Source organism: Populus alba, chromosome 4 (assembly GCF_005239225.2).
Source record: "Populus alba chromosome 4, ASM523922v2, whole genome shotgun sequence".
NCBI classification, from domain to species: Eukaryota; Viridiplantae; Streptophyta; class Magnoliopsida; order Malpighiales; family Salicaceae; genus Populus; species Populus alba.
The window spans coordinates 280,527-297,925 of NC_133287.1; the positions used below are offsets into that span (position 1 = coordinate 280,527).

Here is a 17,399-nt window from a genome sequence, read left to right on the forward strand (position 1 = left end):
TTTGGCTTTAGTCCATTTATACATGCTGTTGCAGGTTTCAACAACTTGATCTGATATAGTCGTATGTAAAGTTTTCGTTAATGTCCCTCAAAGTCACCTTAGGGAGCTTAACCAATATGTATCTTCATCAGCATCATCTACCTTTGTTGTTGCTTATGTAACCTCAAAGCCACCACCTCCACACATCCCAGTCACTCCAACAAGCGTGGTGCCTCGGCAATCAACAACCACATTAGCTACTTCCATATAATTAGCAACGAGGCCATCAAACTTCCTAGTTGAAGCAAAGAGAAGATTGCATTTCAATAGTGATGCAACACCATCAAGGCAAGGCTTTCTTTGTTCTTTGCCTTCAGATCCTATTTGTGTGTTGGTTTCAATGTTTATTATTCATTTTTCAAGTTTCTTGATTATTTTTTTTAATGCATTAAACCTTAACAAGATCCAAATGATGCAAAGAATAGTCAACAACTTGCATCCCAACGCACTTCACCTCCACTAGTGAAGAAACCACTCATGTCATGCTCCTCAAATTTAGAGGTGTTGCCACTCTCCTTTGCCATATTGTTTTATTTTTTAATAATGGCAGTTGGTCATCTTAATTTCTCATTGTCTTTGATATGCATTTGGATTACTTTCATAAACATGGCTCGAATACATCATACTTTTATATTCAACCTGTTATTTATTTATTTTATTTTATTGGACTTTTACATCACAGGAAAAAAAACAAATTATTTTCTTTAATCTTGCTCATAATTAGTTATTTTCCATACAAATTCTAATAATATAAAAAAAAATACTGGATCACTAGCTTTCTAAGTTTCGATGCAGAATGTGTGATCATTGCTTATACCAACATGCATCATTTTGTTTTAGCTCTTCATCGCAGTCTTAAAATAACTTGCATTAACACGCGAACCACCAATCTAACATGTGTCAATATCTAAATTGTGCTAAAACCACCACCTCCACCACGTCGGTGCTTATAATATTTTATTGATTATGGTCCGTATAAAGACAGAATGTGGAGCCTCGTGCATGTGTGTGGTGGTGAAGGGGGAGGGAAGATCACAAGCTTGGAATAACAAGGAGGAACTGTTGGGTGCGTGACGTCCAAGATATATACATAATTTATTAGTTTCATTCATTTTTGGTGTTACTATCTTGATGGATTCACAGTTTTCTCGTACACAATATTTAATTGACTTCCTGCGTTTATGAATCCAAAAGATTGAAGTAAAAACTGCTAAAAACCAAAACATCATCATCCAACGACGATATATCTGGCCTTCCCCTTTAATTATAACGGACCAAAACCAAAGTAAACCATTTACTAGAAAAAATAAAATTATTACTGTGACTTATCATCAATAGTTTCCTTAAATTGATTTAATCTGTTGCTGATCCTATTTAATTATAGCAGCACTGTACTATATACTAATAGCTAATGCAATACGTAGCAATGGTATGTATAAACGACAAGAAATTATTGCTATATATACTGAAACTATATGTATGATTTGATGATCATCAATCAACATTATTATTGTTAAGGTATAGGCCTTCCATGGTTGAACACCACACATTGTGACCGTGGCCTCGATAGCTGCCCACCGGCACTGGCGGGACACCCCATCAACCCCACAGACGGAACCATGCAATTATACGTCAAGCATAACGACAACGTATCAGGCAATGCCAGCCCCGCTTGCAACGGAAACCCTGTTATGTAATTATGTTGCAAGTACAGTGTTTTTGTGCTGCCTCCATACACGCTCTTCGCGTACTCCTCAGGAACCCTACCCATCAGATGGTTGTTATTCAAGAACAATGTCTCCACCGCAGCCAGAACCGGGGACAATTCACCAGTCAGGAAATTGTGGCTCAGGTCCACGATCGACCCCTCACCGTACATTGATGGTGGTGGTGGTGACGGTGATGGGACTGCCAACCCGATAAATTGTTCCGTTGCAAAAAACAAGGAAGAGAGAGGGGGCCTCAGGAGAGAGGAAGGTATGGGCCCACTGAATTGGTTCATGCTTAAGTCGAGGAACTCTAACTCCGATAACGATTGTAGGCCGTTGAGTGGGCCCCTCATCATGTTCTTCGATGCTGACAAGTAACGGATCGTTGACGGTAGCCTTAACGGCAATGCCCCTGTTAATTTGTTGTCTTTCAAATCTAAATGCAGAATCTCTGCTGACACCGTTCTTGGCAACTCGCCGGATAACTGGTTTGAAGCCAGAATCACGACTTTCAACTGGGCCAACTCGGTGAAGAGACCTGCCGGTATCGACCCGGTGAGCTGGTTGTAACTCAGATCGAGAGTGTGCAGGTTGGGGAGTGAGGACAATGAACTGGGAATGGGACCTTTTAACCGATTGTTGGTTAATGAGAGGACTCGGAGGTTGCTGAGTCGACCCAGTTGAGGAGGGATAGGGCCGGTGACGATGCCGGGGTAGAGGATGAGTTGGGTTAATTCTGTGAGGTTGGAGAGGGAAGGGGAGAGGAAACCAGCCAGTCCAGGTGTGTTAGAGAGACCAGTGCCGAGTGTGAGGATGGTGACTCGGTTGAGAGAGCAAGTGATGCCAGAGAAGGTGGAGCAGGGATCTGGTGAGGTGAAGTCCCAGGTGGAGAAGAAGTTTGAGCCTGGAATGTCCGTGAGGCTGTCTTTTATGGCTGCTAGAGCCGCGAGATCGTTGAGGCTTATCTTGTTTTGGTTTTGGTGGGAGGGATGGCATGCATTGACAAGAAGCAGCAGCAGAAACAGGAAGAGAGCGTGAGATTGTGGTTTGGCCATGAAGAGAGAGATATGTTAATGCGAGAGGGAATGAAAGAAAGAAAAGGAGGCTAGAGGTGGTACTGAAACACCATCGAGGACTGTCTTGATGGAAGAAACGAAAAGAAGTTATGGCGGGTTTGCAGGAGTTTAGAGATTGCCTTCTCAGGGCTCTGATTCAAGAGTCTCAACTAAGAGGACTGCTCATGGAAGCGTGTGCTTATAGGAGTGGAGTGAGGGGGGCGGGGGCAAGGAGGTGTAATAGATTTTGCTGTGATTCAAGACAACTTCTGCAGCTTTTCAACGCAGTGGGGAGAATTTCTCGGTGTAGTGGGGTGGAGGTGATGTGTGAGATTTTAAGGGCAGGGATAAGGAGGTATGGGCGTGGGAGTGTGTGTATATTTGTGTTCCAAGTTTCACGGTTGGTAACTGGTGGTGACCAGCTTGACAGTTGACCGAGCAGGGGATTGGATCCAATCACCTATTCAATATTTTTAGGGAGCACGATTTATTAAATTTTTTTTGCTTTAAAGTTTAAACTATGTGAAAAAAAAAAATAAAAAAAAATATATTAAACAGTCTAATGTTAATCAAAGTGTTTGTGTTGGTCTGTGGTTTTGACTCATCGTAATCTCACATGACGCTGATGTGTACTGTTTTTGTAACCAAGAGATTTTCAATCCAGCATGATTCATAACCCTTGTGACGCCATCACTTTTTTAAACAAAATAAATATTTTTATTTTTATTCTTTATTAAGATGTTACCTTTCGTTTTTTTTTTTTTTTGAAAAAAATATTTCTCCTGGCTTATTTTTTTTATTCACAATTGTTAGAGTTTTCTAGTTTGTTTTTAATGGGGTTTTTTTTTTTTGGCAAGTGGAGTTGTAAATGAATAAAAATTAAATATTTAAGTTGTATTTCTATATTTATGACATTTTTTTCTAATTATATATAATAAATATAATTTATAACAATACCCCCTAAATACTTTTTGGAATTTACAATAAAACTAATGTAAAATATTACAAAAAAGCTCTTGATTGAGAATTTTGTTGGTTGTCTTTAAGGTTAATTAATGTAATTACACTATTTTAAAAAAGATTAAAAGAAACAAAGAATATTCCTAAGTTATAGGCATTGAATTAATTTATTTTAAGGTTAAATTAGTAATTTCAGTGTATAAAAAAATGAAATTACCAATTAGAATTTATAAAAGACAATTATACCATACTGAAATCTTATTCCAATGTCCGCTTCAAATTAAGATTGTTTTGTCCAAGAGCAGTTTCGTAATTACATCAATAAAAAGAGATATATTTATTTTTTTCCCTCGCCAGCGCATGCATGAAATTGATAGTTACATGCATCCATAACCAAAACAAGGCAAAGCAAGTTACTAACACTTAAGGGTCTAGCCCATTGGTCAACAGCAAAGCTTATCTTTACGAAGGTCCTGGGTTCGATCCTCAAGAGTACAAGCCTGTCACCCCCACGGTGCCTTACCTGCCTACTGGGCTTGCAGGATGTTCAGTGGGCCCGGGGAATAATCGTGGTGCGCGTAAGCTGGCCCGGACACCCCGGGTTACAAAAAAAAAAAAAAAAAAAAGTTATAACTATAACTACACACACACTCCATATAGAGAATATTCCTCCCTGAAAAGTTTCTTCGTTTCTTTTCCTCTGAAAGAGGTTTTTGTAGGCATATTCAAACTTTAAAGTTTTGGTCGTGGTCTCCGTGCTGCCACCTCAAATATCGATCAAATTAAGTAGTAAAAGTGCCATAACTATCCACCTATTCACCTGCTGTATTTTAATGCATTAATTAACTGTAAAGAATGCTCCTGATCATCTCTTAATCCACTCTTTTTCTTGAGAAGGAAATGCTTCTTAATTAATTAAGTGCCTAGCTATACCATTTGCATAGCAGCAAGATGTGTTTCTGCTCTTCAACCGTACGTCCCTTGCTTTCGTTCTTTCATCAGAGAAATGCTTTCTTAATCTATAGCTTCAAGAACGTATATGTACAGTACTCTATTCTAAAAAGAAAACCTGAGAACAATGTTTTATTCGTGCACTATATAACCAATCAATTTAATGCTGTTCTGTATGCAGAGAGGATCAGTTATATTATAAGAGGTGGGCAGTGAGTAATTAATCTGAAAATTACCATCTCAATTGCAGCTTGCAGACAAGAGGACGCCCCCTGCTGATCAACTGAGAGGTTTCTGGGTTTGTAATTGAAAAATCAAAGGAGACAAAGGGGATTCGGACATTAGTTTGACCACGAAATATTATAATAAATCAACAAAAGATCGAGAAGACAGTGGTCTAAACTCCTTAAATTCATTAGGCGGGACTTAATAATTCAAAAATAGATGGCGGGCCATTGGATTCATGTATAAATTATACATGGTTTGTAGTATGTGGGGTCGCGTGGAGGAGGAAAAGGAGGTGGGCTGGCAGCTGCGCGCACATGGAAGAGAGGAGTGGTGGGCATACAAAAATGTTTGCCACACATGCAAAATGGTTGGACAAAGGTAGATGAGAGTATATGAGCAATGGTGGGAGCTGTATGCGCATGCGTAGCTAGGTTAATAATACATAGGACAAGAAGACAATTGAGATTTGCTTATATTTCAAGGCAAATGGGCAGTGCCTGTGGATCTGTGCACTGCCAAGTACTAGTGTGTGAAATACTCCTCCAGAGATGGATTGCGTTGCGTGATGTTACAGACATGCAGTTGGGAAGATTCCCCCCAGCCTCCTGGAGTTCCTTAACTGGAATTAATGGCGGAAAGATGAAAATTACTGCTACTGTGTATTGACGATGAGTGGACTGGTAGCTAGAGAGTCTTCACAGCTCATACTCCTCCCCGCATACATGCATGTACGCTTCTTTTCTTCTGTTCATCAAATTGAATAGTCAATAGTCATCCTGATCCGATCATCCTTGCTATTAATTACTGATACCACTACTAGGAGGACCCATGACGTGTGTGGATCCATAAATGTCCCTCACGTCATGGCCTCCTCCCCCGTGGCTCTTTGTTCATCATCATCAACGCTTTCTTGATCTCCTCTCTCTACTGCGGTGCCAAGAGCAGCGAAGTTTTGGATTGGACCAATGAAATAAACGGACCACCTTTTGCTTCAGCTCAGTGGTGGTCCTGCTGCCGCCTTCAGTTGATGTTCATGGACAGCACACTGGGCCGCGTGTTTTCTCTTAGTACAGTACGATACAATACGGGAGCAAAGGCCCAAGATGAAAATAACAAGACATGTTCAAAACAGGCAAGGCCTGCCCCCCTCTTAACACCAAACGGCCCCTAAACCCAATAATTGAACAAGCAGGGATTACTTTTTAAATTGGAAAGACAAGGCATCAATAATATCGCGTGGAAGGTCCAAGAATCATCCACGTGTAAACAAGGAGACTAAAGCGTGAATCTAACGCCCGCCCCCTTTGGAGAAGAGGAGAGGAGAGTACACTAGCGCGTGTTCGTTGAAATTTCCAAGGCCGAATCTTTTTTATTTTATTCTCGAAAAAAAAAAAAAACACAAAAAAGGGGAAGAAGAATTCTAGTGTAGTAGTGTCGTTTGTAAGCAGTCCTTTCCTGAAAGTTTGTAACTCTTAACGACACGACTTCTCCCTGCCTATCTTACCGCTCCTTTGCTTTGCTTGCCTGCCTTCCCTTCCTTTTATTCTCAAATTCTCTATGCTCTCATCTTTGCTTCATTATTGGTGTTATCATCATTGAAATTGAAACATTCTCTCTGTCTCTGCCTATCGTCACTGTTGCGGCCTGCAACTCCTAATTACAGGTGCTTTCAAATCCCTTTCCTCCTTCATTTCGTCTGCATGTTCTTCTTCTTCTTCTTCTTTTTTACGATGTATAGATCCCTTAGCTTCAGTTTTTGTTCAATTCCTCTCTCTCTCTCTCTCTCTCTCAATAATAATAGTAGTAGTAGCAACACTTCTGATATGGATTTAACCGAGAATCTCTCTTTTTTTGTCTTGATTTTTAAGTTTAATTAATGGGTAAATTAACCGATTTAGCTCTGAGTGAGTAAACCAATAGAGGAATTTGTTTTTGCAAAAATCGTCAATTATATCATTTAATCCGATTAGGTTAGGTTATGCAAATGCAAATCTGATGCGAGAAAGCTTTCTCTATGTACTACAAATAAGCTAGTTATTTGCCTCTTTTTCAGAGTGTATTTCTGATTAGTAATTGATTGATAATTATAATTTTTTTTTTATATTCTAGTTATAACTGGCTGTTATGCTTCAAAAATAACACTTTTTAATGTTTTACTCAATACAACGATTGTGGTGCTTTTTGATTGCATACTGCAGCATATGTTTGATTGGTGCGAAAACACAACTTCAGAATTAACTGCGGTTTCTAACAATTTTTAATGTGCAAATTTGATGGATGGTTAGGTGACGGTTTCTTGCACACTGCATATGCATGCGGTTTTCTAGTTTTTGATTGGGTAAAAGTGAATCAGTTATGCACAAGGATAATAACAACACCGGTGCACCATCAACGCCTACTGCTAGGCTCCGGCATCGTAAGCGTTCCAGTGAGGTTCGTTGCTCCAAGTTTGATATATTTTTGTTTATTTAGAGGACTGCTTATAAACAACATAGATGTGCTGGATAGCTAGTGTGGTTTCCTTTAAAAAAAAAATGAAAAACATGGATTTCTATAATGAATCTTCTGTTTGGTCTCTTAGGCTGTTGGAGACGCTAGTAAAGAAAATGGTGGCCGTTTTGCTTGTTAATGATCAGAACAAATACAAGTCAATGTGGATCCGTGCTCAAATCCACAATTTGGATGATTGGGAGCTTTGCATTTGTTGTCTATATGGGACATCTCTATATCACTGCCATGGTGGTTGTCATCCAAATCTATATGGCAAAAAGAGCTCTTCAATTTACTTAGGAAAGCAAATGAAGAAAGGCAACTTCCAGGATTTAGACTATTAAACTGGTAGGCAGACTAAATTTTATTTTCAAGTTAAAAATTGCGTTTTTTATGCTGTTATTTTCTCATGATTAAGTTGCATTACAATCCTAGTTTACTTTTAGATGCTATCTATTACATGTCTCACACAGGTTTGCCTGTTTCTCCTTTTCCTGTGTCAGGCACTTCTTCTTCACTGCTATGCTATTTGTGTATGGCCGCATACTCAATCAACGTCTTTACAACACTGTAACCTCAGGGAAATCCCTGTATCAGCTAGTGATCAGCCTAATCAAGTATCACATGGTTATCTGCTATTCCTTGTACATTGCAGGTTTGTCATATATGTTACATTTGTGCTTTATGTAAGAGCCTATTCCTGGCATTGCAAATTTGTTCCCTTTGCAGCGGCAGTTTGTTCTTGGCATTCTTCTGGCATTGATATTATAACCTGTAAAATCAACTCAGGTTTTATGTGGTTCATTCTTACACTGAAGAAGAAGATGTACAAGTATCAATTCGGCCAGTATGCTTGGACACATATGATTCTAATTGTGGTGTTTACACAGTCATCTTTCACTGTAGCCAATATTTTTGAAGGAATTTTCTGGTAATTTTTTAAAACTCTGACTGGAAGAGCCTTTTTAGCTTCCTCATTTGGTTATATTGGCATGCATCTTGTTTCCATTTTTGTGGCATGATCCCTGTCACTTTATTCTCCCAATGTCTGATGAAATCCTTTCCAACCTATTTTAACAATGTCTGGCTTTTCCATTGCTCATTTGAATGAGTTTGGAACTTCTGTTTGCTGAATACCTAGAGGGCAGAATTATGGAATCCTTTCAGAACTAAAAATCCAATTGTTTCATGTCCTAGGGCGGGAAAAGAAGGGATAAAGAGCTATATGGTGATCCTTGTTAATAAGTTCAATGACACATATAAAGGACAATGAATTCCGGATACTAAACGAAAACCTTGTCCATGGAAAAGCTGTTTTAGTCAATGAGAGCATGTGGATTATGGCGTCATGAAGTCATCTGCTGTTATTTGGTCCTTTCATTTTTCATGTTTTGTTTCATATTTGTTTTTTGTGGTACAAAAATCTTCTTTATTGTGTGTGTTTAACAAGCTTAGTTTTCAAACATATGGTAAACACTAATGACAATCCACAGTTGCCAATTTAAGCATGTTTGTGTACCATTTGATCTCATATGCTATTCTTTATCTTATGTTACTGATTGCTTTTTGATTTTGTTCAAAATTTGTCTGCATCGTGTTTTTGATTTTTTGGTGCTCATGCATAGATTTTCTTTGTGCAATGTAGGTTTCTTCTTCCAGCAACCCTTATTGTCATCAATGACATTTTTGCTTATATATGTGGTTTCTTCTTTGGAAAAACCCCTCTGATCAAGTTATCTCCAAAGAAAACTTGGGAGGGATTCATTGGAGCATCTATCACAACTATGATCTCTGCATTTGTGGTGAGTATGGTTTCGCCTTCCTTTTTGCTGGACAACTTTTTGGGAATAAAATTAATTCTAATCACATTTTTCTGTGAGGATATACAAGAGTTATAGATGGATGTGGCTATGCTCTCTGGATCATCTTGTGCTTTTATTTTATCTGAATTATTGAGGGTTGCAACCATCATAGTCACATATGACTCCTTTAGTTATGCTTATTCTGTTTATTTCAAATCTGGAGCTTTCCCAATTTTTATTCAGGTGATTTTATGATGTCCATAATTTGTATCTCAAAGTTTACCAGGTTTATTGACATTTTTCTATTGTATTGATTTTTGAATGCATTAAATAAATATAAAATCAGCAAAACAAATTGGAAAATAAAAAATTCCAGCGGTAAATAAATAAAATATTAGCAAAAAAAAAAAAAACTAATAAGTTTTATTGTTCGAACCTTTTTTTTTCGAATTTTTAGTCAATTTTTATTTTTCGAAAATTGTAATAACAGAAATCTGACACTGTGTCCCACCCTCCCTTGAAAAGTCAAAATTAATGGACAAATGCTGCCTAATGGATCAAACCTCTGGCATCCAATTGCCCATATTGTAACCTCAAGGCTGCCTTTGTCAGAATTTGTCATTGAATCAAGTGTGCTACAATAAATGATGCCTTTAATTGTAAATAGAAGAGACCATTCCTTGTTGCTATTTTTAACTAACAATTATTGGGGAAATGATCACGTTTTATTTTTTTATTTCCTTTTTGCTGTTAAAATTGTCGTGGCCATGCTCATCACCTCATAAATATTCTTGGACTCTTAACTGATTCTATGGTTGTTTATGCAGCTCGCAAACATCATGGGGCGTTTTCAGTGGCAAACATGTCCAAGGAAGGTAAATTGTTTTGACCAAATGTAAGTTATTACTGCATAATAGCCTAATAGGTGTGTTGTTCACTGTAAAAGAAACTTGTGGCTTTGCAGGATTTATCAACTGGTTGGCTGCAATGTGATCCTGGGCCTTTGTTTAAGCCAGAGTATTTCACTCTACCTGGATGGATTCCTCAATGGGTGAGTAAGCTGACATTCAATTAGGCCTCAGATAGTTTTGAGCTATGGACTTATCATACACCTGAGGCAATCAACCTCAAAAATATTGATCCATTCTTGGTGCAGCTTGAACCGTGCTGAACTTGGGCCTTGAATAGGAATGCATCTAGCATCTTATTTTGTTCTGACCAAAACTTTTTACATGTTATCTTGTTATTGTGTTTTTCTTTCTGAAAATTGATGCGATTACCTTGTCCTAGAGCCTTAGATCTGTTACCTGATAATTCCTCCACTATAAACCGTGACCACTAATTTAGCTATCAACGGTTTTGAATGCTAATTTTGTTCATCCATTTCAGCATATCAAAAGCAGTTTTAGGAAGAAATTTGGAAGTTACTGGACTGTGTTTATGTATATAATATGTTCTTGTTCTTATATAGTTCCCCTGGAAGGAGATCTCCATTCTACCTGTTCAATGGCACGCTCTATGTCTTGGTTTGTTTGCATCAATAATAGCACCTTTCGGAGGCTTTTTTGCAAGTGGCTTTAAAAGAGCTTTTAAAGTAAAGGTGTGCTCTTGTTCTTTTTGGCTCCAGAATTGAGGGGGAAAATGATGTTGCGGTGCGTGACAGGCATTGCAGATGTTTATGTAATCTTCTAACTTGTTATCTTTCATTTGCAACAGGATTTTGGCGATAGTATTCCTGGTCATGGAGGAATTACAGATAGAATGGATTGCCAGGTAAGATATAATGAAGTTTTAATTGTTTATACAAATGGTAGTTTGTTTATCTGGGAGCTCTTCTCACCCTCCATGTTACACTCATTGAACAATTGACTAGCAATGCCCAAAAAAACAACATTAGTTTGCTTGCTGCATAATTGTAGCAGCTTTAACAACATATAAATGGCTACTGATTCTATGGAGCCATGCATCCATGTACATCGTCTTCATATTTAAAAATCATTTGATCTGATAATATATGGATATACTCATGGGATATGATTACTTGGAACCTTGATTTAGACCAAAAGTTGTACTTTTTCCATAAACAGAGAGATACTAAATAGCAGAGATCACTTCTCAACCAAGAACTGCAAAATTCAAGGTGTTGTAAGTTTATTGAAGAGTAGATGCCTGTTCTCTACTTTTTGTTTATCTATCGAGGCAGAAAATAAAACATGTAAATCAATAGAGTGTACTTTAAGTTCAGTGTTGGTGTGCCATACATGCCACAGCCACACATGTTTTCTTATCTGATTAATTTGATACTTTGGTATAGATGGTGATGGCCGTGTTTGCATACATCTATCATCAATCATTTGTTGTACCTCAAAGCGTCTCTGTTGATATGCTCATGGAACAGGTGAACTTCTAAAAGTTGTTCATATTATTGGTTCATATTTCTGTATATGTTCTTGTAGATCAATGAATATCTGTGTGCACTGTGTTACTGTGTTTTAGATACTGAGAAGCCTCCCATACGAGGAGCAGTATACTCTGTACACGAGGCTTGCGGAATTGATCCGAGGAAGGCCGACTTGACATCATTAGATTTGCATAGCCTGCATCCATAGCATGCTTTAACTCCTGCCAGCATGTTTCGTACAAGGTGGCCTTGCACTGAAAGGAAGAAATGTTTGTATATGGTGTCATCTTTCCTATTTCCGGTGGACACATTCTTTAGGACATGCACTCTGTATAGTTTTAGCAGATTATTATGCAGTAACACTTAGGGATGGCAACGGATATTAAGGGGTCGAGTTTTCACTATATTTATATCCTATTCATTACTTATCAGGTAAGAATTTTAGATATTTAATACCTGATAGGGTATTTTTTTGGGTATTCATTGCTTGAGTACTATTTATTATTTCTTATAAAATAAAATAATATATATTTAAAGAATATAAATAATCACACATGTATATGTATGTAAATAATATGTATATGATATCCATTCATTTGGGCTGGTTTAGACAGTATTTATCGGGTTTGTGTTAAATTGTCGTCCGGAAACAAAATGAAATGTATTGGTGCTGCTGCTTCTTCTCAGCGGAACAGACAGCTCCTACTTTTCTACCAAGACGAAGGAGGTGCTGATGGTGTTTTGAGGCAGCTTTCATAGAAGCCTGGAGATACGACTTTGTTGAAGTCAAATTTACAGTGCACCATGAATCTGTTAACGCACTTCAAATGAAGTTAACAGAATTGCAATTGTCCATAACATCTTGGATGCCTGATGAGTTGATGATGTTAATGCGAGTTGTGACTTTTCAGAACATCCTTGAAAATAATATGAGCAGGCCATGATTTTACATCGTATGATTTTTCACTCTTTTACATTTGGTTGACTGCCACCGAGTAGTCGGAAAGCATACTTTTTGTTGCCTCTGGCGCTCCAAGATGCGTGGTGAGGACAGCACAATCTCACAATCCACACCACCGTCTTCATTACCCGAGTGCAGAGCTAAACATTGCGAGGATAAGAACTACAAAGAAAATAAAAGAAGACGCTAGGCCTTCATAATCTTCAGCATTTTTGTTAGTTGAAACATGATTGTCTTCCATGCATCACCACCCAAAATTAAGATAATATTGAATGCCTTGTGTCGGCAGCAGACTATTTGTTTGATTGATAAAGCATGCCGTCCTCGCGCTTTTCTGCTGAAATATTGACGGATTGCCTTCTTCCTACTCCAAGGCAAACAAAGGAAGCAGAAAAAATCACCCGTTTTCCTTCAATGGAAAACAGCTCTAACCGAGCTCACTATCAAAACTCACATCGCCAACCACCTCAGTAGTGCCGCCATAGGAGAAGTTTTACTTGGAAGGAAAAAGGATCACACAGGAACAATGATCAGGGTGATTCATGATTAAGTTCACAACTTTCCAATCAGAAACGAGTCAAGTCCCTCAAAAGGAACGGGCAAAGTCAAGACTCTTTTAACCAAAATTCATGATTTCTCACGAGTTCAAAACAAATTCATCACAGTATTGTAGGTTTCTAGGACAGAAAAGGAAGCTATCAAAACCCAAACAATCTAACCTGAAACTTCCAGCAAAGCATACAAGTATTGTACATATTCTACTCAAACAAGAAAGATTTTCATGTTTGATTTGTATCCACCAGGTCCGTTTAGTTGAGCACAATAGTGAATGATCCTTGCTTTCTTGTCTGCCAAAACTCCCAAGTGCCTCAAACAATGAGCAAAAACTAATAATTTCATTGTTTCACTTCTTTTATTGAGCCTTCGGTTTCTCAATCTTCACATATGGAAGAACGCCCATAAAATGGACCACTTTGGGGGACCATCCCCGTTGCTGAGCACGGCAGAACATCAAGAACGTGTTTGCAAAGTATGAATTAAAACCCATAAAGACATGCCACAAAGCATGACCTTGTGGGTTTATGGGCCAACTTGATATCTCCTTGCAGAAAATACGATCAAAAAGCCAACACAAAGTACCAATGAGAAGGGTAGCCACATACATCTTTGCAAGCCGCTTAGCAGAGACATCCTGTGTATAAATGTAGTACTTGTACATTCGAGGGATGCAGAGGAGGCAGAGGATCGCATAATGCACCTTGAAGCCAATTCCAAAACGCACCACTGAATGGACAGCAGCAAAAACAGCACCATACAGAAAGAGGAAGGTCGGCATTGTACTGCGATAATGCCAATCCGGTGAGTGGAGGATGTACATATATAGGAGCATTTCCCATACCATGGGGGTTTCATCACTCTGTTGTTGCCTGGAAATAAATTTCAACCATCATCTTCAAGCGTGAATCTCAACAATAAAAAACATTCATGGAAGTTCAGCATACTCACTCCATATAGGTAAGCCTAAATAAGTAGAGAGAGATAGAGAGAGAGAGAGAGAGATCTTGTTGATTGAGGGGTGCCATTTCTAAGTGTCAGTGGATTGTATTTCGACAAGAATACGAATGTATTGCCTTAAGCCTGCAGCAATGGTGGATGTACAAGAAAATACATCATGAAGCTGAGCCGTTTTTATCTTTTCAGGCATGCAGAACTCTTTTAACCAGACATGTATACTATTGAGAAACCTATCTGTTGGATGACTTCCAAATGCTTCCATGTGGACTTGAGGCTGAAGTAAAAACAGATCTTTCCACCTACTCTCTTTCGCTCCCTGAAGTCAATTCCTAATATGAACCCTGTGCCACTCTATTCATATCTGTAACCCATGTAAGAAGGATGATCAGATTTTCACACATCCCGAAAAATTCCCTTATCTGACATTCCTAATCATGTACCTTTTTGGGCATTGAGCCATCCAACATTCAATGCCTTTAAATGAGCGAGGGTGGGATAGGAGTTGACTCCAGGATGTAGAAAATAACACAAACATGGAATCTAAATCAACTTTTTGAAGAAAAAAGATATCATCTTTTCTAATAACCGCTGAAAGAAAGCAGCGATGCAATTTTGAATTTCCTTGCCTTCAGAGGGCAGAATAAGAAGTTTGCACTGTGATGTAACACAAACATTTCTCACAGGATAAGTCATACAAAAGTTCACAACCATTATGGCTCCACGAGCTCAGCCTATTTAAATGTTTTCTCCACAACCTACGCACCAGCAACCCTACTTATGTATACAAATGATAATCACTCACATCAATCTTTTTAGAGCACACCATAGATACAGAACCAGGAAGGAACCTATCCCAAATGAAAGGCAAGAGCAGTGGTTCAAACTGAATCTAATGACCATCTACCGATGATGATGATGATTTGTGATAAGGACAATTTATTTGTGACTTGAAGACAAAAGAGTAGTAACTGAGCTGCCTGATAAAGACCGCATTGCCAATGCAAACCAACAGAAAATTCAAACTAAAGGAGTTTTATTTAGTTGGGAAATTCAGAATAAATTATCACAACTGCCAGCATATGATGCATTCTATTCAAATTTTCATTCATCAAGCTATCAGGTGTTCTACCAGCAAACATGAGAGAACTATCTATAGATAAAAAATTGTTGAATAAGATATCATCGGTGTAAAAGATGAAGGGGAAAAAAAACAGAGAGTAATGCTTACACATGTTGCAAAGTGGCGTGGAAAATCATGCTTCCAATAGCAAGTATCATGTTAGATATGTGGAGAACACTAAATCTCTTCTCAAACCGCTGCCTTAATGCGTTTATAAGGCCAATGAGTGCCAAAAGAATGCATGGTATATTAGAAAGGGTGTTGTAGAATTCGGCAATATAAGAAGAATATGCATAATTCTTCTCACAGCACTCGGTTGTAGACGTGACAGGACCCCAGAAGCTCGATATTCCTCCCTCGGCCATTCTCGCTGAAGTATGCTTAAACTTTGAAAAGATTGGACAAATTCTCTAATCTCAGTAGGGTGTAAACAGAATAGATCAAGTATCTGCAGATTCAGCAACCCAAAAATCCAGTTAGACAACGTAACAATGTAGAAGATTATTCATGAAGAAATCGAGAGCACGGCCGAACAATCGCGGGTTTTTCTTTTTCGTTTTGTTCATGTAAAAAATTCATTTAATTTGCGCTCGAAATGTGAAAAAGCGTGCATCTTTGCCGTGCAAAGGTGAAGAAAACAGGCAGGAGCTCAGGGCTCGTAGTAATATACAAACAGGAAGAGATGAGATAGAGCTGGGGTTGAGCCCAACTCCAATGATGATCAAACCTAGTAAATAAATAATCAAGATTTAAGAAAAACAACGACAAGATCCAATCCAACCCATCCCTCGTAATAATTTACTTTTAACAAGAATGAATGAATCAAGGAAGCAAGATTTACCTTGAGGTAGTTGAAATAAAAAAAGAGGATGTGGTGATGAAATTGATTGTCTGTGGTGGGCTTAAGAATACATGTCCCCGTCTCCGTCTCTGTCTGAAATGAAAGCTAACAGACAAATAACTTAATTAATTAATAAGCTGGGGAAGAAAGCGGGGCAGGGAAGAGGAGGAGGAAGGCAGGAGAGGAGAGGAGATTCTGTTTTCGGCATTTCGAGAGGCAAGGCAGCAGCTGCAGCACGCACGATCCAAAGAACCAGAGAAGCATTAAACTCTTTCCTCTTTTTTAATTTAGCGAGGCTACTTTTGACTTTTTCTCGATTGCTTTCGTCGTCGTAGTCGACGCGTTCGTTCTTCCCTCTATGTTCTGCGAGTCAAAAATCAAAAGTGGCCTCTCTCTCTCTCTTGATGCTGATGCTTTACAGCTTTTAGTCGGCAAGTTCCCGGGCCTCCATATCATGCAGCATCCCATTTAACACCCCAGCGCAAGCCCATTTAACACCCCAGCTCAAGCCCATTTAATCTAACACCCCAGCTCAAGCCCATTTAACACTTCTCTGCCCTAACATCTTGGGTCAGAATTTACCATTAAATTAAGGTGAAGTCACCGAGCATTAAAATTGAAGCCGAAAGCTTTTTTCTTTTCTTTTCTATTTAATGTTTTTTCAAACCAAATATATTTTTAAATCGCATCTAAATGTACTGCCAGATGCAAAATAATAGGTGAGGAGAGTCTCCCGTAAAAAGGTTTTGTTGTGTGACAAACTAACTAACTATGTATGTATGTATGTATGCATGCATGTATTAGACAAACGTGTTCCTTTTCCATTCAAAATTCGCAACATAAGCATCGATCGGGCAAATTCTTGATTCTCTAATGGGATAATTAATCAGGACAAGGTTAGTGTTCTTCTCTAATGCATCTATTCCAGATCACGGTCTGGTTAAGTTACCATACTACTACTACTAAATTAATATACGTAGCTTTGTATTTATTTATTAATTAATATTCTTTTATATATATATATATAATATATATATATATATATATATGATGGAAAGTAAATGACTTTAGGAAACCTCAGTTTAGTCTCAAACAATTAATTAATTGGCTCATTGAATGTTGAGAGGAAGGGAGAGTGTGTGTGTGTGGATTAGATTCATTGAACTTGGACGTATATGTGTTGTGTGTACATATAGACATCGTAAGAACACTTCACTTGTCTTGTCAGAAGAGCTTATTTTCCACGTCCAAGAAGATATATAGGAAATTAAGGAAAGCATGGCTGGAAAACATGTATCCTTGATCTTGACATTTATAATTTACTTAT

At 38.2% G+C, this 17,399-nt stretch overlaps 3 protein-coding genes across 3 annotated transcripts; 1 reads left to right on the forward strand and 2 right to left on the reverse strand.

The window, feature by feature from the left end:
• Nucleotides 1-1,364: 1,364 nt before the first annotated feature.
• LOC118058424 (uncharacterized) lies at nucleotides 1,365-3,019 on the reverse strand. The gene has a single exon (XM_035071129.2). The coding sequence runs from the start codon at nucleotides 2,801-2,803 to the stop codon at nucleotides 1,553-1,555; it is 1,251 nt and encodes a 416-aa protein (XP_034927020.1). The 5' UTR covers nucleotides 2,804-3,019; the 3' UTR covers nucleotides 1,365-1,552.
• A 4,590-nt stretch (nucleotides 3,020-7,609) lies between these two features.
• On the forward strand, nucleotides 7,610-12,114 carry LOC118058421 (phosphatidate cytidylyltransferase 2-like). Its single transcript, XM_035071127.2, is given in 11 exon segments — nucleotides 7,610-7,708; nucleotides 7,710-7,780; nucleotides 7,936-8,087; nucleotides 8,222-8,363; nucleotides 9,078-9,234; nucleotides 10,062-10,109; nucleotides 10,199-10,285; nucleotides 10,706-10,834; nucleotides 10,951-11,007; nucleotides 11,549-11,632; nucleotides 11,731-12,114. Coding segments are annotated over 11 exon segments (1,092 nt in total). The 5' UTR covers nucleotides 7,610-7,624; the 3' UTR covers nucleotides 11,812-12,114.
• Nucleotides 12,115-13,210: 1,096 nt separating this feature from the next.
• On the reverse strand, nucleotides 13,211-16,478 carry LOC118058423 (alkaline ceramidase). The gene is made up of 3 exons (XM_035071128.2): nucleotides 16,073-16,478; nucleotides 15,340-15,679; nucleotides 13,211-14,023 (listed from the first exon to the last, which is right to left on the reverse strand). The coding sequence occupies exons 2-3, from the start codon at nucleotides 15,594-15,596 to the stop codon at nucleotides 13,510-13,512; spliced, it is 771 nt and encodes a 256-aa protein (XP_034927019.1). The 5' UTR covers nucleotides 15,597-15,679; nucleotides 16,073-16,478; the 3' UTR covers nucleotides 13,211-13,509.
• Nucleotides 16,479-17,399: the final 921 nt, after the last annotated feature.